Source organism: Strix aluco, chromosome 3 (genome assembly GCF_031877795.1).
Source record: "Strix aluco isolate bStrAlu1 chromosome 3, bStrAlu1.hap1, whole genome shotgun sequence".
Taxonomy (NCBI): Eukaryota; Metazoa; Chordata; class Aves; order Strigiformes; family Strigidae; genus Strix; species Strix aluco.
The window spans coordinates 132362803-132382070 of NC_133933.1; the positions used below are offsets into that span (position 1 = coordinate 132362803).

The 19268-nt window shown below is 59.8% G+C and overlaps 1 protein-coding gene across 2 annotated transcripts; it reads left to right on the plus strand.

The window, feature by feature from the left end:
• Nucleotides 1-1387: 1387 nt before the first annotated feature.
• Nucleotides 1388-14995, plus strand: KIF3C (kinesin family member 3C). 2 transcript variants are annotated; one of them, XM_074820406.1, is made up of 8 exons: nucleotides 1388-2833; nucleotides 6379-6480; nucleotides 6568-6690; nucleotides 6783-6901; nucleotides 8149-8265; nucleotides 8470-8578; nucleotides 10414-10589; nucleotides 11502-14995. In XM_074820406.1, the coding sequence occupies exons 1-8, from the start codon at nucleotides 1421-1423 to the stop codon at nucleotides 11593-11595; spliced, it is 2253 nt and encodes a 750-aa protein (XP_074676507.1). In that variant the 5' UTR covers nucleotides 1388-1420; the 3' UTR covers nucleotides 11596-14995. The 2 variants fall into 2 exon arrangements, with proteins under 2 accessions (XP_074676507.1, XP_074676509.1); XM_074820408.1 differs by lacking the exon at nucleotides 11502-14995 and having other exon boundaries at nucleotides 10112-10586.
• Nucleotides 14996-19268: the final 4273 nt, after the last annotated feature.

Below are 19268 nucleotides of genomic sequence, written 5' to 3' on the forward strand. Positions count from 1 at the left end.
TCCTCCATACAAATCCTGCATCCTGCACCCCGGTCCTGCATCCCACCTCATGCACCCTCCATCCCGCATCCCAGTCCTGACCCTGTACCCCACATCCTGCACCCTGCATTCTGCATCCTGGGTCTCGCCTCCCAGTCCTGCAGCCCGCATCCTGCACCCCAGTTCTGCATCCTTCATCCCACATTCTGAATCCTGCATCCCACATCCCAACCCTGCATCCCACATTCCAACCCTGCATCACTGTCCTGCATTCCATATCCTGCATCCCGCATCCCAGTCCTGCACCCTGCACCCTGCATCCTCATCCCACATCCCAGTCCTGCACCCTGCACCCTGCATCCCCATCCTGCATCCTGCCTCCTGTATCCTCATCCTCATCCCACATCCCAATCCTCCACCCAGCATCCTGCATCCTCATCCTACATCCTGCATCCCAGTCCTGCATCCTGCATCCTGCATCCTCATCCTGCATCCCGCATCCCAATCCTGCATCCTGCATCCTCATTCTGCATCCTCATCCTCATCCCACATCCCAATCCTGCAGCCTCATCCTGCACCCTGCACCCTGCATCCCACATCCTGAATCCTGCATCCCAGTCCTGCACTCTGCACCCTGCATCCTCATCCTCATCCTGCATCCTCATCCTCATCCCACATCCCAGCCCCGCATCCCCATCCTGCACCCTGCATCCTCATCCTCATCCCACATCCCAATCCTGCATCCTGCATCCTGGATCCTCATCCTGCATCCCTCATCCCAGCCCCGCATCCCAATCCTGCACTCTGCACCCTGTCACCCTGCATCCTCATCCTCATCGCACATCCCAGCCCTGCATCCCCATCCTGCACCCTGCATCCTCATCCCCATCCTGCATCCTCATCCTCATCCCACATCCCAGTCCTGCATCCTTCATCCTGGATCCTCATCCTGCATCCTACATCCCAGCCCCGCATCCCAATCCTGCACCCTGCACCCTGCACCCTGCATCCTGATCCTGATCCTCATCCCAATCCCGCAGCCCCTCCCCGCCGCCGCACAAAGCCCGGACTACAGCTCCCGGCGTGCCCGGCCGTGGCGGGGAGCGGGGGGGGGGCCAGACCCGGCAGCTCCCGCCTGCCCGCGGCCCTGCCTGCTCCCCGCCCCCCCCCCCCTCCCTCCCTGCCTGCGCCTGCCCGCGGGCCGGCAGCGAATCAGCCGCGCTGCCCGCCCCCGCCGCCCCGCCCGCCCCGCACACGGCCGGGCCGCTGCCATGAGCCAGCGCCCGGTGGGGACCCCCCCCCCCGCCGCCGCCGCCTCCTCCTCCTCCTCCCCGCCGCCCCCCGCCCGCCTCGGCACGGGGGATGCTGCGGGGCCGGCGCGGCTGAGTGAGCCCCCCCCCCCCAAATCTGCGTGTCCCCCCCGTTCCCCCGCGCCGCCGCCATGGCCGGGAGGTCCCGCGGGGGCTGCGAGGCGCTGCGGGTGGTGGCCCGGTGCCGGCCGCTGAACCGGCGGGAGGAGGCGGCGGGGTACGAGCGCGTCCTGGAGCTGGACGTGAAGCTGGGGCAGGTGAGCATCCGAAACCCCCGCGCCGGCCCCGGCGAGCTGCCCAAGACCTTCACCTTCGACGCCGTCTACGACGCCAACTCCAAGCAGGCCGACCTCTACGACGAGACGGTGCGGCCGCTGATCGACGCCGTGCTGCAGGGCTTCAACGGCACCGTCCTCGCCTACGGCCAAACCGGCACCGGCAAGACCTACACCATGCAGGGCGCTTGGGCGGAGCCGGAGAAACGGGGCATCATCCCCAGCTCCTTCGAGCACATCTTCACCCACATCTCCCGCTCGCAGAACCAGCAGTACCTGGTGAGGGCCTCGTACCTGGAGATCTACCAGGAGGAGATCAGGGATCTCCTCGCCAAGGACCAGAGCAAGAAGCTGGAGCTGAAGGAGAACCCCGAGACGGGGGTGTACATCAAGGACCTCTCCTCCTTCGTCACCAAGAACGTCAAGGAGATCGAGCACGTGATGAACCTGGGCAGCCAGACGCGGTCCGTGGGCAGCACCAACATGAACGAGCACAGCTCCCGCTCCCACGCCATCTTCCTCATCACCATCGAGTGCAGCGAGACGGGGCCGGACGGCGAGGAGCACATCCGTGTGGGCAAGCTCAACCTGGTGGACCTGGCTGGCAGCGAGCGCCAGAGCAAAATGGGGGCCCACGGAGAACGCCCCAAGGAAGCGTCCAAGATCAACCTCTCCCTCTCCGCGCTGGGCAACGTCATCTCGGCGCTCGTGGACGGCAGGAGCACGCACATCCCTTACCGGGACTCCAAGCTGACCCGCCTGCTGCAGGACTCCCTCGGGGGCAACGCCAAGACGATCATGGTGGCCACCTTGGGCCCAGCCTCCCACAGCTACGACGAGAGCCTCTCCACCCTCAGGTTCGCCAACAGGGCCAAGAACATCAAGAACAAGCCCCGGGTGAACGAGGACCCCAAGGACACTTTGCTGCGGGAGTTTCAGGAGGAGATCATCCGGCTGAAGGCCCAGCTGGAGAAACGCGGCATGTTGGGGAAGAAGAGGAGAAGGAGCAGCCGGAGGAAGAAAGTGGTGGATGGAGAAAGTGCCACGGAGAATGAAGGGGAGGATGACAACGAGGACGGCCTGGAGAAGAACATGGAGAACTACTTGAAGGAGCAGAAGGAGAGGCTGGAGGAGGAGAAGGCTGCCATCCAGGATGACCACAGCCTGGTGAGTGAGGAGAAGCAGAAGCTGCTGCAGGAGAAGGAGAAGATGATAGAGGATCTGCGGAAGGAGCAGGAGGCCACGGAGCTGCTGGCCACCAAGTACAAGGTATGGGTCGCCACCCGCCATTGCGAGCGTTGCCTCCAGCCCCTCGTGGGGTGCTTGGATGGGCCCCAAGCAGGGTCCCCCAGGCGAGGTGGGCTCCCAAGCAGGGTGTCCAAGCAAGGTGGGCTCCCAAGCAAGGTGTCCAAGCAAGGTCCCCAAGTGAGGTCCTCAGGCAAGGTCCCCAAGAGAGGTCCCCAAGCAAGGTGGGCTCCCAAGCAAGGTCCCCAAGTGAGGTCCCCAAGCGAGGTGGGCTCCCACACGAGGTCCTCAAGCAGGGTTCCCAAGCAAGGTCCCCAAGTGAGGTGGGTTCCCACATGAAGCCCCCAATCAGGGTCCCCAAGCGAGGTCCCCAAGCAAGGTGGGCTCCCACATGAAGCCCCCAATCAGGGTCCCCAAGCGAGGTCCCCAAGCAAGGTGGGCTCCCACGTGAAGTCCCCAAGCAGGGTCCCCAGGCCTGATGTCCAAGCAGGGTGCCCAAGGGCAGCCCCATGCTCCGGTGTGGTGGTGGCCTGGGCTTGCCCTCAGCCACAGACCTTGTGTGGGGGCTGCTGGGGGCACGGGGTGGGGAGGGCCGTGGGGCTGCGGGTCACTGGTGACACGAGTTTGCTGCGCTCGGCTCTTGTCGCCCTCGGCACAACAAAGCAGCTTGCGGCGGGGTGGGGGAGTGATGCTGCAGATTCGTCCCCGGTGGCCCCGGGAACACGCCCAGGGCTGGGGACACGGCACCGCCTGTCCCCCCCCCGCCCTCCCCGGACCTGCCCAGGGCTCTGCCGGGGCCGGGCAGGGCTGTGACTCGCAGGCAGGGCCTGGCAGCTCTGCCGGCCCGCCCCCCGCCCCTTCCCTGCCTCAAATCCTCCCTGCCACCCCTCAGTGATGCTGAGGGATGCGGGGCCGAGCAGCTGTGCCGGGGGTCTGGGGCTCCACCGCCGCGTACCCCCCCAGCCCTGCTCCCAGCCATCCCTGGCCAGGCTTGGGGGGGTCCCTGTGGGGTTCCCAGGGTGCTGCGGGGGCCGGTGTGAGTGCAGGGCTGGGCCGACTGTCGCAGCGGTGGGGAAGGAGCCCCCGGCACCCTGACCCGCCGCGTCACGCTCCGACACAGCCCCTCCGTCACCGCGGTGGCCCGGATGCGCTGGCTGGGCTAGAGACCTCGAATGTCCCCTCTCCAGGGCCTCGGGGTGTCGGTCCCTGGCTGGGATTTCGGGGGGCTGAGCAGGGGGGTGCTCTCGTACCCTCCTCCGTGGCCAGAGTCGTGTTGGTTGCAGCCCCAGGGACGTGTGGCCATGCCCAGGGACGCGTGGCCACGCAAGGACACCCGCAAGGCACCGGGACCCCCGGGCTTGCCCTGGGGCAGAGCCGTGGTGGCTGCCATCACCGGTGTCCCATGAGGGGTGTCCCGGCAGAGCGGGACGCTTGGGGCGGAGGGGGGGTCCCCCTGCCGCCGCGGTGGGGTGCAGGTCGTCGCTGGCAGCCGTCCTGCGCCGTCTCCTCGTCCGGTGCGGGGCTGGCTCGGGGCCACGGCGTGTCCTGTAACTGCTGAGTAACGAGGCAGGGCCAGAGGCGAGGTGACACCGCGTCCCCGCTGATGGCGTCAGGAGCTGCTCCCCACACCGGGACCCTCCGGGCGTGGGGGGACGGTACAGCCACACCGTCGAGGTGTCCCCCAAAATTCCCCCCAAAGCGCCAGCGCTGGAGGGGCAGAGCCTGCCGCCACACTCGCCCCGCTGGGCGCTGCCGGGGGGTGTGTTTTGGGGGACATTTTGGGTGGCTTGGCTGGGCAGGGAGGTGTGAGAAGAGCCCCGTGTCCTGCCCACATGTTTAATTGAGCCGGAGTGACCACGGCACCTGGGGGGACTCGGGGTGCCCCACACACATGCGGGGGGACACACGCCAGACCCTGTCTCGCCATCACACTCGTGGCCGGGAGCTCTGGCACAGCTGGGGGGGCAGCAGCCAGCTGGGAGAGGAGGGGGCCAGCCCGTGCCCCCAGATGTGCCTCTTGCCCCCCAGATGTGCCCCTGGGCCCACCAAGAGACACTTGGGGCCCAGGTGTGCCCCTTGGTGTCCAGAAATGCACGTTGGGACCCAGAAGTGCCCTTTGGCCCCAGATGTGCCCCTTGGTGTCCAGATGTTCCCCTTGGGGCCCAGATCTGTACATTAGGGACCAGATGTGCCCCTCGGGGACCAAATGTGTCCCTTGGCACCCAGATGTTCCCCTTGGCCCCCAGATGTTCCCCATGGGGCCCAGATCTGCACAATAGGGACCAGATGTGCCCCTTGGCACCCAGATGTGCCCCTTGGCCCCCAGATCTGTCCCCTGGCCCCCAGATGTGCCCATTGGGGCCCAGATGTTCCCCTTGGCCCCCAGATGTGCCTCTCGGGGCTGCGGGGGAGTCTCTGCCCCAGCACTTGGTGCGGTTGCTCGGGGCCCTTCGCCTGAGGGCTCGGCCGGGTGCCGAGGCCGGGGTCAGCGGGAGGCTGGGGTCAGCGGGCAGGAAGGTGCCGGGGAGGTTATTTGGGTGTGGGAAGTGAGTTCCCGCGAGAGGCTCTGCCCGTGACCTGCCCCACGTGCTGCAGGAGACGGGGACCCCTCTTCTTTAGAGGAATTAATTTTTTGACAGGGAGAAAGCACAAAGAAATCCCTTAATCCCGCAGCGAAGGCGGGGAACCCCACAGGCAGAGGTGGCAGCACTGTGCCCTTGGCTGAGCATCATCCCAGCATCCCTCTGGTCCCCCCTTTTGTTCCCCCCAAGTCCTGCTGGGGCAGGACACACCCAGACAGGGCACAGGGGACCCCCACCAGCACGGGGTGCAACTGGGACCAGCCCAGAACTGGGTTAGGAGGAGGGGAGAGGGGTGAAGGGCCCGTCGAGCCGGGGAGCCCTGACAGGGGACGGCATGGGGCTGGGGAGGGGGGACTGCCCTCGGGGGTCTCAGCCCCCCCCCGCTCCCCCATGGTGACCCAGTGGCTTCCCAGCAAAACTCGGAAGGTGGTGGGGCCAGGGGGAAGGGGGAACCCCTGGTGTCAGGGCTTGGGGGGGTGCAGCAGTGTCGGGGGGGGGTGGGGGGCACCTGGATGGGGCACCCATGGGGGGCTGCGAGGGTCTCGTGGGGGTGGGGATGGTGGGAGCTGGTGGTACGGATGTGGGGGTTGTCCCAGAGGTGCTGGGGGGGCTGCGTGCATGCCCCAAAAACGCACCCCCATAGCTGTCCCACGTGGGACTGGGAGGGGAAAAAATAGGGGAAATAATAAGAGTATTGCCCCAAATTGCTGACAGTGTGAATGGGGGGGGCGCTGGTTTGGTCGAGCCCCCACCCAGGGTGGTGCTGGGGGGGCGCGGCACCCCCGGGGAGAGCCCTGGGCACCCCCCAAGTGCTGGTGTCTGTGGTGTGGCGCGGGGGGTGTCCTGGGGGTCCAGGTGCGTCAAGGTGAGGGTGGGGTACCCAGGACAGGGTGTGGGGATGGGGGTGACCCCCCAGATGGGGGTGGTGGGTGGGAGATCCATGCTCTGACCCCCCCAACCCACTCTGCCCCCCCCACCCCGGCCCAGGCGATGGAGAGCAAGCTGCTCATCGGCGGCAGGACCATCGTGGACCACACCAACGAGCAGCAGAAGATGCTGGAGCTGAAGCGGCAGGAGATAGCTGAGCAGGTAACGTGGCAGCCATGGGGGGCGTCCGGGGGGGGCCTGTTCCCCCCTCCACCCCCAGCTCTGAGCGATTCCCCCCCTGCGCTGCAGAAACGCCGGGAGCGGGAGATGCAGCAGGAGATGTTGCTGCGGGACGAGGAGACCATGGAGCTGCGGGAGACCTACAGCTCCCTGCAGCAGGAGGTGGAGATCAAAACCAAGAAGCTGAAGAAGGTGAGAGCATGGCTGGGGGGGGGGGGGGCACACACAGGGGACACCCCCATCCCGCCAGAGCCGCGGGGCTGAGGGGTGCTGTGCTCCCCCAGCTCTACGCCAAGCTGCAGGCCGTGAAGGCGGAGATCCAGGACCAGCACGACGAGTACATCCGCGTGCGGCAGGACCTGGAGGAGGCACAGAACGAGCAGACGCGGGAGCTGAAGCTCAAGTAGGTGGTCGTGTGTCATCTGTCCCCCGCCCCGCGCCCGGGTGCAGCCGTGAGGGGTGTGTGGGGAAGAATGGGGGTGCCCAGAACAGAGCTGGGGTGTGTAGAGGAGAGCTGGGGCGCTCGGAGCAGAACTGGGGTGCACAGAGCAAAGCTGGGGGGCACAGCAGAACTGGGGTGCCCAGAGCAGAATTGGGGTGCAGAGCAAAGCTGGGGTATTCAAGCAAAGCTGGGGTGCCCAGAGCAGAACTGGGGTGCTCACCCAGAGGGAGCACTACGCCTGCTGATGGGCCAAATGAGCACTTCCTACCCCGTCAGGGGTGGCAGAAGGTGTAAAACCGAACCCCCCTGAGCCGGGCCCTGAGTCACACCCGAGAGCATGAAAAAGTGGCTGTGAAAGGTGAAAGAGCAGAAAAGTCCTGAGCGGGAGCGGCTGTGGCACTGGGGGCTGGAGGTGAGTGTCCCCCGGGGGCACCCCAGACCTGCTGCGGCCCCAGCACCCTGCTCGGGGTGGGGGGGACGCGGGGCGAGCCCCAGCCCCGTGGGAGCTGCTGGCACAACGGTGGCAGCCGGCAGAGCCCGGCGGCATTTTCCCCCCCAGGAACCTTCCGGCAGGAGATGCAGCTTCAGGCCCATCTTCAGTGCGTTTGTTTTCACTTTGATCAATTGTTTTATTCAGGATCTTAAAAAATTCCCACCCAGACATATCTATATATTTAACATTTTCAAGATATTTATACTTTTACTAGAAACAAAATTTCATCTCAGATTTTTCTACCTTTCCCTTCAAACGTGATCCAAACCTTTTAAAAGGTGGCAACTCAATGAAGCGACTCACGGACTTGAAACAATTTTCTGCAGCTGCTCTGTCAGCCCCCCCAAAAACGTGGGGAAAAAAAGATTCCCTGTGCATTTTGCATCATTGCGCTTTCCTTTATTTTCCGGGGGAGCGGAGGGGTGAGGGGGTTCCTGCGGGGAGAAGACTCGCAGAGCTGCGCCAGCGGCCTCGCTCCTCTCTGATGCCCGTCTTCCTCTGCCCCCCGCTCCTGCTTCTCTCACCTCTCCGGCGGCTCCGTTTCCATCTTCTGGGTGTTCTCCCATTTTTCCGTGTTTCCTTCTCTTCCTGCCATCCTTCTCCTCTCCCTTTCCCACCTGTTTTCTGTCACTCGTGGCATTAATTCCTTCCTCTCCTGCTCCTTCCCACCCCCTTGCTCCCGCTCGGTCTCTCTCGTGGCCGGTCGCTCGCTCAGGTACTTGATCATTGAGAACTTCATCCCACCAGAAGAGAAGAACAAGATCATGAACCGCCTGTACTTTGACGGCGAGGAGGACCAGTGGAAGTTCCAGCCGCTGGTGCCCACTGGAGGGTACGTCCCCGTCCCTGGCTCTGCCCCGGTGCTGGAGTCGGGGGGCAGACAGCAGGGCCCCGGGGTGCCCATGGGTGGGAATCCCCATCAGGAAGGGCCACCCGTCACTCGCTGTAGACCAGGTCCCTTCATCACTCCTTGGGAGCGGTTTTAGTAGGTGTTTGTGTTCTCTAATGCATGTTCCGGTCTTAATTTCTGGTTTAGAAACAGCAACCAAATGAAGAAGCGGCCAACGTCTGCGGTGGGGTACAAGAGGCCCATCAGCCAATACGCCCGTGTGGCCATGGCCATGGGATCCCACCCCCGGTACCGGGTGAGTGAGAGAGAACCGGGGCCTGGCAGGGGGGGGAGAAGTGACAGGAGAGGTGGGATGTGGGTGGTGGGTGGATGGAGGGATGGAGGGAGGGAGGGATGGACAGATGGATGGATGGATGGATGGAGGGATGGAGGGATGGAGGGAGGGATGGATGGATGGATGGATAGATGGATGGATGGATGGATGGAGGGATGGATGGATGGATAGATGGATGGATGGATGGAGGGATGGATGGATGGATGGATGGAGGGCGGGATGGATGGATGGAGGGATGGATGGATGGAGGGAGGGAGGGAGGGAGGGAGGGAGGGATGGAGGGATGGAGGGCAGGATGGATGGATGGAGGGATGGATGGATGGATGGATGGATGGATGGATGGACGGATGGAGGGCAGGATGGATGGATGGAGGGATGGATGGAGGGATGGATGGAGGGATGGATGGATGGAGGGCGGGATGGATGGATGGAGGGATGGATGGATGGATGGATGGATGGACGGATGGATGGAGGGCGGGATGGATGGACGGATGGATGGATGAAGGGATGGAGGGAGGGAGGGAGGGATGAAGGGATGGAGGGATGGATGGATGGAGGGAGGGATGGATGGATGGATGGATGGATGGATGGATGGAGGGATAGATGGATGGATGGAGGGAGGGATGGATGGATGGATGGATGAAGGGATGGAGGGAGGGAGGGAGGGAGGGAGGGAGGGAGGGATGAAGGGATGGAGGGATGGATGGATGGATGGAGGGATGGATGGATGGATAGATGGATGGATGGATGGAGGGATGGATGGATGGATGGATGGATGGAGGGCGGGATGGATGGATGGAGGGATGGATGGATGGAGGGAGGGAGGGAGGGAGGGAGGGATGGAGGGATGGAGGGCAGGATGGATGGATGGAGGGATGGATGGATGGATGGATGGATGGATGGATGGACGGATGGAGGGCAGGATGGATGGATGGAGGGATGGATGGAGGGATGGATGGAGGGATGGATGGATGGAGGGCGGGATGGATGGATGGAGGGATGGATGGATGGATGGATGGATGGACGGATGGATGGAGGGCGGGATGGATGGACGGATGGATGGATGAAGGGATGGAGGGAGGGAGGGAGGGATGAAGGGATGGAGGGATGGATGGATGGAGGGAGGGATGGATGGATGGATGGATGGATGGATGGAGGGATAGATGGATGGATGGAGGGAGGGATGGATGGATGGATGAAGGGATGGAGGGAGGGAGGGAGGGAGGGAGGGAGGGAGGGAGGGAGGGATGAAGGGATGGAGGGATGGATGGATGGATGGAGGGATGGATGGATGGAGGGATGGAGGGAGGGAGGGAGGGATGGATGGATGGATGGATGGAGGGATGGATGAGTGGAGGGAGGGAGGGAGGGAGGGAGGATGGATGGAGGGACAGATGGATGAATGAACAGTGGGAGAGAAGACAGAATAAACAAGCTCACTAAGATTTGGGATACGTCAGTTCAAGCTCCCAGCTTTCTCCTCCCACTTGGCAGGATCAGTGGCCATGCTCCCAGCCGGTCCTTGAGCTGCTGGCCCTCCGGCTCTGGTAGCTCCTGCGGTTTGGAAGGATGGAGCCATTCAGCCTTGCCTGCTGGGCTCAGCCCCAGGAAAGACCAGAAGAGCCTGAGCAGAGCCAGGAGCCTGCACCCCAGTTTGTGGCTGTGTCAGCCAGAGGAGGGTCCTGCTCCCCAGCGTGCTGCTCAGCTGCTCTTGGCAGTGTGGACTGAGCTGGTGCCGTGTTTTGCCACACGGTGACTCCTTGTATTGGTTCTCCCTTTGCCCTGTCCTGCTGCAGGCTGAGAACATCATGTTCTTGGAGCTGGACCTCTCCCCTCCGGCTATCTTTGAGTTCGAGCGGAGCAAGGACCCGGCAGAGCAGGACCCCCGGGCTCTCCACCTGGAGAGGCTGATGCACCTCGACAGCCTCCTGGAGCGGCCGGCGGCCTCCCGGGTGAGGAAGTCCCGCTCCTGGTGAGTGCTGGCAGGTGGGGGTGATGCGCGGGGGGCTGCAGCGCAGCCGGGAGGCTCCATGTGGGGCAGCACAGGGGCTTGGGGCAGGAAGAGGATTCACAGTGGAGCTGCAAACCCCCCCTTCCTTTTGGGGTTGAAACTGGCCATGAGTTGTTGGGGTGTGATCAGGTTTTAAAATACATCTGACATTGGTAACAGTTGTTGGATGTGTATTAAAAACAGGGTGATGATGTCATGTATCACCATGTACATCTCAGCACATGAAAGACACGGACCTGCTCGAGCGGGGCCAGAGGAGGCCACGAAGATGCTCGGGGGGCTGGAGCACCCCCCTGTGAGGACAGGCTGAGAGAGTTGGGGGGGTTCAGCTGGAGAAGAGAAGGCTCCGGGGAGACCTTAGAGCGGCCTCCCAGGACTGAAAGGGGCTACAGGAAAGGGGGGAGGGACTCGTCATCAGTGGGGGAGGGATAGGACGAGGGGGAACGGTTTTAAGCTGAAAGAGGGGAGATTTAGGTTAGATATTAAGAAGAAATACTTCCCTGTGAGGGGGGTGAGGCGCTGGCACAGGTTGCCCAGAGAAGCTGTGGCTGCCCCCTCCCTGGAAGGGTTCAAGGCCAGGTTGGACGGGGCTTTGGGCAACCTGGGCTAGTGGAAGGTGTCCCTGCCTGGGGAAGGGGGGTGGCACTGGATGGGCTTTAATGTCCCTTCCCACCCAAACCGCTCTGTGAGTTGGTGATACACGTATATCCCAGATGGTGAGACACAAGGTATCTCCTGCCCAACGCTGGGTGTCCTTTGGTGCTGCCTGCGTGGCGAGTGGCTGAGGAAAGGGCTGGATTTTGGGAAGAGCAGGCAGCAGGGGAAGGGGAAGGAGCAGGAAACCAAGTTTCCTCTGTTCGTTTCCCCTTCCAGGTGCCAGACACCGCGGTCACTGCCCTCCTCAACCACGCATGTGTCCCTCACCTCCAGCTCCCCGCGCACCGCCACGACGCCAGCTCAGGAGTGACATCCTGGACCCCCCCCCGCCCCCCCGCGCCACCTTGCAGCCAGGACTGAGCCCTGCCGACAACCGAGGAAGGGGCCCTGGTCGGCAGCATCTCCACCGATCCCAGATCGTCTTTGTCTTCAGCTACTTTGTGTGCGCGTGTGTTTGTGCGAGACGCTCACGAACAGCCCTGGGGGGCGAGGGGAGCTGGCCCCTCCTTCCTTCTGCCCCCTCACTCCCCCCATCTGGATCTGTCACTTTATTTATTTAATGTATTTATTTATGGAGTGGTTGGTGTGCGGAGTCAGGAGGCGCGTTTGGACTGGAGGACACCCAAGGCTGGCAGCGGGCACCGTGCCGGCCGCTCCTCGGGGACTTTCAGCTCCTGCCCCCACCCCCGATGACGATGCAGCCCCCGCGCAGGGCTGGGGCACAGGGACACGGCTGGGGTGGACACTGCCGGCATTGTGCTCCCCATCGCGCTCCGCAACACCAGCAGGAGAGGGCGCGTCCCCCTCTGCGGGGGCTTTGGCAGGGGGTGAGGCAGCCCTGGACTCTGGTGCTGCGTTTACTTTGCTGGATCCCGGCGAATTTGGTGATCGCTACAAGAATTTGGAGACTTCGTGGTGACAGGACCTTGCGCCGGGCTCGTCAGGACTGCGTCAACACTGGCAGCAGCCGTGACATCCCATCGACACTCCAGAAATTCCAGCTCCATCCACGGAGAGGGGCTGGTGGATAGACCAAACCGGGCCAGTCCCAGTGGTTCCGGGACTTTGGTCCCCAGTGCCACGCTCTGGAGGCGGCCGGCCCCGGCCCGTTCAGGTGCCTGACGCCCAGTTTGCTCCCATCCCGGGCTGAGTGGGTGTTTGAACTCCCTCCAGCAAGAACAGGAGGTGGAAATGTCAGTCCCCTTCCAGCCACCCCCTCCCGAAGACACCCACAGCCTGTGAGTGTGAACCCAGAGTGAGTGTCCACCGTCCCAGCGACTAAAGGCCGTGAGGAGATGCAGGAGGAGATGGCGATGGCCGGAGCAGCCATGTCAAGCGCGGGGAACACGGCGTGGAGGTCACCTCATAGCTGGGAGCGGTTTCCTGGTGATGGCGTGGGCCATGGAGGGGTGGATGCAGACCAGAGAACGGGCAAGAGCGGGCGAAGCAAAAGGCCGCTCTGGTGATCCGAAACCCGCCCCAGGCAGCAGCACAGGACGTGGCTCGGGGCTCCGCAGAGATTCAGCTCTCAGCAATCCCACCCGAGGGAGGGGGGTCCTTGTTGGAGACCATCCCTGGCAGCTGTGGCTCCCCTGGGGCAGCGTCCGGATGCACAGAGGTGGGGCAGATCCGAGTGTTCAACAAGATCCCAATGAACATGGGAGGATTCGGGTCTCCGGCAGGACGTGTGCTGTGGGCAGTCCCCGGGCAGGCAGATCAGAGGGGGTTTTGCTGATAGGGACCATCTTCTGGTGATGAAGAGGATTTCTTCCTCCGGAGAACTGGTCGCTGCTCACCTCAACTCCTGCACAGAGGACCCGGGGTGAGGGAGGGAGAGGGAACAAGGGGCGGACATGGAGCAGAAACATCAGGAGGAGAAACATCTGGGGCAGAAATATCAGGAGAAGAAATATGAGGAGGAGAAACATCAGGAGCAGAAACATCCGGAGCAGAAATATCAGGAGGAGAAACATCCGGAGCAGAAATATCAGGAGGAGAAACATCAGGGGCAGAAATATCAGGAGGAGAAACATCAGCTGTGTCTGATATCCCACCCAACGGGATTGTCCCTTCAACATGCCCCACGGGACCGGGCTGGGGCATCCACGGGCCTCCCCACCCATCTCCTGACACATCCCCAGCTCTGCCGCGGGGTCTCTTCTCCCCACCCCCTGTAACATTGTCCTGCCTCGTGTTCATCAGTGTTGCCCTCTGCCACTGTCTTCCCTACCCCATAACAGCTTCTCCCCCTCTGAAAGCTCAGCCTGAGGAGGAGGGGGCAGGAGGAAGAGTGTTTTAGCAGTGAGAAGTGTCCCTTCCATGGCTCGGGTGAGGGTCTTCTGGCCGCAGATACTGCTGGCAGCCCAGGGGCCTGTCCATGCGCATCCCCCGGCGCAAGGTGGCCCTGGCCACGTGAAACACAGTCGATGAGAGACCCGCTTCTGTATTTAGTTTGCAGGATCGTGTCTGGGAGTCAGGGTTGGGAAGCACAGACCTTGGAAAGGGGACAAGCTGCACAGCGGCCTGCAGGCATGTATTTTCCGCTCTTGTTTTCTAATTGCCCCAAGTTCACCTTCAGCCGGATGAGCAGCTCATGGAGCCCCGAGGTGATGAACCATCAACGGTCCCTTTTACCTCTGTTCTCTCCCCAGGGTGGGAGACAAAGCTGGAGAGAGCTGACGCTGTCCTCTCATGCCGTTGGCTCCCCCCCAGGCCACGGAGCACGCTGAAGGGTGGATGTTCTCCATGTTCTCCACGCTGGTCTCCCACGGCAACACATTGGTCCTCACCTGTGTCACAGCAAAGGACAGGCCCGGGTCTGGCAGGACTGTGGGGACAGTGGGATCCCCGTGGGAGCCGGAGCACAAGCTGGGGGGACGGGCCAACGCCCCAGCGCCGCTCGTAGCCCATCTGCCATCGCCCAGGCACTCGCTCTGCCTCTCCCCGCCGCTGCCGACCTCCCGACCTCAGCACAAACCCCGAGGAGGGTCGTGAGCAGATGCTGGGGATCCGAGCTGAGCCCGAGCGAGCTCGCGGCAGCGCTTTGCCTCCACCTCGGGCGGCTCCGCGGCCTCTCTGCGTCGCTGCAGCGACTCCGATGTATATTTGTAACGTTCTTTGGTCTTTGTATGTCGGTGCGTGTGTATTTACATAGGAGTGTGTGTAGGTGTGTGTGGGTGCGCGCGCGTGGAGCCAAGGGATCTATTTACTGTCAATGTGAGTGACTGTACAGGGGGCAAATCCCAGAGGGGGTGGGACGGGGCTGGGCTGGGGCTTTTGTTTTGTTTTGTTTTGTTGTTGTTTAATTGTTTTTTAGTTATTTTGGGTTTCCGGTTTGGATGGGGGTTTTTTTTGCGAGGGGGTGGGTGCGGGTCTGTTTTGGATCGATTGACAAGGTGAGGGCCTTGATTAGGACCAAATTTTCGTGCCTGTTGCTCTGGTGATTTATTTAGAAATCAAAAGTTTACTGTCTGGTGGCCCATCCTTGTCACTCTATACATATGAATATACAGGACATATTATAAATATATATATATTATACATACTGTATGGAGAGAGGTCATTAATCTCACACCCCCTCTGGCTTTGGATGGACACCTCTTCAATATGCTGTAATGTAGCTTTGACCCAGTGCTGGGAACGACCAGAAAGCGCCAGCACCCCTCAAAAACTGGCAATGACACCAATAAAGAAACGAGCATCATTGCAAAGGGCGTCTGCAGCCTCGTTCATCCCCAGCTCTGGCCGCCTGGAACCCACGAGCACCACGCGGCCTGTGTGTGTTTAGGGAGAAGGATTTGGGATTTGGGCTCCCGCGGCTGCGCGAAGCGGGGCGCCGATGCCTGCCTGCCTGCATTTCTGTCATTTTATATAAGATGGAGCGTTTGTACAAAACCAGCTGTAATTTGCAGGAAGCAAATTATAGCCTTGACAGGCTGGAGACGTGGGCCCGGGTGAATCTCATGAGGTTCAACAAGGCCAAGGGCAAGGTCCTGCCCATGGGTTGGGGCGATCCCAAGCACAAATCCAGGCTGGGCAGAGAATGGGTTGAGAGCAGCCCCAAGGAGAAGGACTTGGGGGGATCAGTGGATGGAAAACTGCCTGTGAGCCGGCAACGTGCACTGGCAGCCCAGAAAGCCACCCGTGTGCTGGGCTGCACCCAGAGCAGTGTGGGCAGCAGGGCGAGGGGGGGATTCTCCCCCTCTGCTCCGCTCTCGGGAGACCCCCCTGCAGTGCTGGGTCCAGCTCTGGGGGCACCAACATCAGAAGGACACAGACCTGCTCGAGCGGGGCCAGAGGAGGCCACGAAGATGCTCAGGGGGCTGGAGCACCCCCCTGTGAGGACAGGCTGAGAGAGTTGGGGGGGTTCAGCTGGAGAAGAGAAGGCTCTGGGGAGACCTTAGAGCGGCCTCCCAGGACTGAAAGGGGCTACAGGAAAGGGGGGAGGGACTCGTCATCAGTGGGGGAGGGATAGGACGAGGGGGAACGGTTTTAAGCTGAAAGAGGGGAGATTTAGATTAGATATTAAGAAGAAATTCTTCCCTGTGAGGCGGGGTGAGGCCCTGGCACAGGTTGCCCAGAGAAGCTGTGGCTGCCCCCTCCCTGGAAGGGTTCAAGGCCAGGTTGGACGGGGCTTTGGGCAACCTGGGCTAGTGGAAGGTGTCCCTGCCCGGGGCAGGGGGGTGGCACTGGGTGGGCTTTAATGTCCCTTCCCACCCAAACTGTTCTGTGATTCTAACTTCCACCAAGACAAAGCTGTTTTTGCTGGGATGACCACACTCTCTCTCTCTAAAAGTCAGTGTATGAGCTCCAAGAGGCCCTTGTAAAACCAGTGAGTTGATTGTGAGGCAATTTCATTTTACATGCTCACTTCTTTCCTTCCAGCTTAGTGACACGGATACCAGGAATGGGCCCCAGCACAGTCTGGTTTATCAGCACCAATTCAGCGGGGTCGTGGCCATGTTAGGCTGAGCACAGGAGGTTGGGAAAGGGGGGGCTGGAGCCAGGGGCGGGGCGGGGTGGGGGGGGGGAGCTGGCAAGGAGCCCCTGCAGGACACACACGTGGGGAGGATGGTTCTTGCAGGGGAAGGAGTGAAGAGCCTGGGGGTAAAAGCAAGAAGTGAGATTAAAGGGGGACAGGTCCAGCCCACGGGGAGAGCAAGGAAGGCCCCACGGACATTGAAGCTGATGATGAGGTGTCACTGTTTGAGGAGCAGCAACACTGAGCAGGGAAGAGACCGGTCATCTCCCGAGTGCTGCGGCATTTTTCCCATTCCACTGGGAAACGGGGAAAGTCCTACATCTGCACTAAAGCAGCTCTTACTAAGAAAACCCTGCAAAGGCACTGAATTCCCCTGCTTTGAGGTTGTCCTCAGTGCTCTGAGCTGTGCTGGCACCCGTGGGGGTGGCTGATGCTGGGTATCGCTCCCGGCCGCCGTCACGGCTGCCTCGGCTCCCCAGCGTGGCTTAACACCGGCCTCTCCCTGGGAGCTGCCTCCGCACGCTCGTCCCACGGGTGGCCTGGGTGCCCCTGGGCACGGGGGCGAGGACATGGACAACATGAGGGACAAGACACACAGGAAAAGGAAAGAGGAACAAGACAGCAACCCATAGGTGCGTTAGTAGGAAGAGAAAAATGAAAGAAGGATTCTTCACTATGCACTGGGGAATGAATGATAATATCAGAGGAAAAAACTCAGCACACAATCACTTGTTTTGCTTCAATCTTCATTTAAAAGGTCAGCTGCAATCAGATGACTAACCATAAATGTCAGTGAAAAAGAAAATGGTAGGTTAAAGATTTCTTATACGTGCTGGATGTTTCCAAACCGGCCAGGTCTGACTTAATTCCTACAGATGTACGTAGGGAGGTTGGTAAAGTGATCTCGGAGCTGCAAGTGAGGGGTTTTGAGAAGTCATAAAGAACAGGCAAAGTGTCCAAATAGGAACAGGACAAACGTAAGAATATCTTTGAAATGGGGGAAAGGAGGACTCAGGGAATTACATACTCAACCTAACTTCAAGTCCTGAAAAGACATTGAATGGGTCAATGAAATCCATCTGTAAGTATCGACAGGAGAACAAGGTGAGAACCAACAGCCCACGGGGTTTGGTCCAAAGCAAATCCCATGAGATGAACCTAATTTTCTGCTAAGAGACCTTGCAGGCACGGAGGAGGCACAAACTATGATATATGGAGAGATTTCAGTGAAACTCTCTGACACCCTCACTGATGTGAGGCTGAAGAGGAGTTAACAACAGCAGATTTTAACAAAAGAAACAGGTTGTAGGGAGGCAGAGACAGAAATGGGATTTGTTCTTCAGCCCAGCACTCCCACGGGTGAGCCACGCAGGGCACCGCTTTTCAACCAAGAATGGGACCATTTGGAAAGATTTTGCAAGAAATTAATGGGAATGATGTGAAAACATGAAAGATTGAAAGAAACGGGGTGGTTTCCACCTAGGGCTAGAAGACTGTGGAGAGAGGCAATTATGATCTTCAAATACTGGAAAGGACTGCTGGAAAAGGAAGGGATTATCCTGTTTCAGCTTCCAAAACGAGACAGGACAAGAATTTCTGATCTTAAAACACAGCAAGAAAGATTTAGATTAGAGTTTAGGAAAACTGTTGTAAGCCCCCAGCGCTAGAAGAGTTTACACATGTATGATAAAGAACTGCATCCGCTGGAGACTCTTTAAGAGCAGATTAGACTGAGAGCTGTCAAGAACTGATGCGAGGCAGTTAATCACACCGGAGGGCAAAAGATGACGGGATAACCCCTGACCATCTCTTCCAACCCTATTTTCGGTGATTCTGTGATTTGAGATGGCTGCAAGGTACAGTCTGGGCACCTGGGAGGACAGCCGGACCCAGGGCAGAGCTGGAAGAAACAGAGAGGGATGAGATAAGGGAGGGAGAAAGTCAGGATTTGCCATGTTCAGTTTATCTCTCTGCTGCCACCCAAGGCAGGAAGATCAGAGAGTGAGGTCCCCAGGTAACACAGAGAGAATAAAAGGGGGAAAATGACAACTTATAAGCATCGCCACGCCATCAGGAGCTCTACTTACTCCAGAGGAGTTGAGTGATAATGCATGAAATGTAGAGAAGGGCAAAGGATTTTTCCATGCCAAGTATAACTGCCAAAAGCACCCTGAAATGTCAGTGTTGGCAATGCACACGGTATGTCCCACGGGACAAGAAGGTGACTTCAGGCAGGTAAAAATGCTTCAGTCACCAATAATTTCCTTGCAGATTCCGCAGTGTCTGGCTGATGACGTTACAGTCTTGGGGCTGTTTGATTTTCCCTACGCTGGCAGCAGAGCGTCAGTCAGGAGAGGAGCTGCTGGTTTGGCCTAAAGAACACCAACGTTCATCTTTGTTTCTCCCCCCTGTCCCCCCTCCCTGGCAATGGCAGGAGGGCAGGAGGTGCCTGGAGAGCTGCGCTCAGCGCCTGCGTTTCATGTTTCATGAATATTGATGATCCACATTCCCAACATTTGCAATGCAGAAAATACACAGCAGTGTCTGTGTTCTCCAGCTTAGCTTGGTTTTGGTTTGGGATTTGTTTGCTTGTTCTTTGGGGCTCGTTTGTCTTTTTACAAGCGTCTGATGCAGTTTCTTTGATGACGACATTCGGTGGCTTCAGCAGCGAGGAGACTCTTTTCTCTGGTTCAAGATCTCCCCGCTTTCCCTGGAACAACCACCCCTTATAGTCCTACAGAATTACACAGAACCCTGCAGTTTTTATGAGAATATTGAATCAGGTTATAGAAACATGATTTTAAAGAGCTATGTCATATCTACTGACAGGTCAAAACAGATTATAATTTCTAACTGAAATCTATAAAATTTAGGGTACATTCACTATAACAATTGTGGTTTCTTCCTTACTACAATCCACAGGACTTTTTCTGTCATAAATCTCAAATTTGTTCCTAAGATGTGTATGGTTCTATATGCCAATATTTACATTTTCAATGATG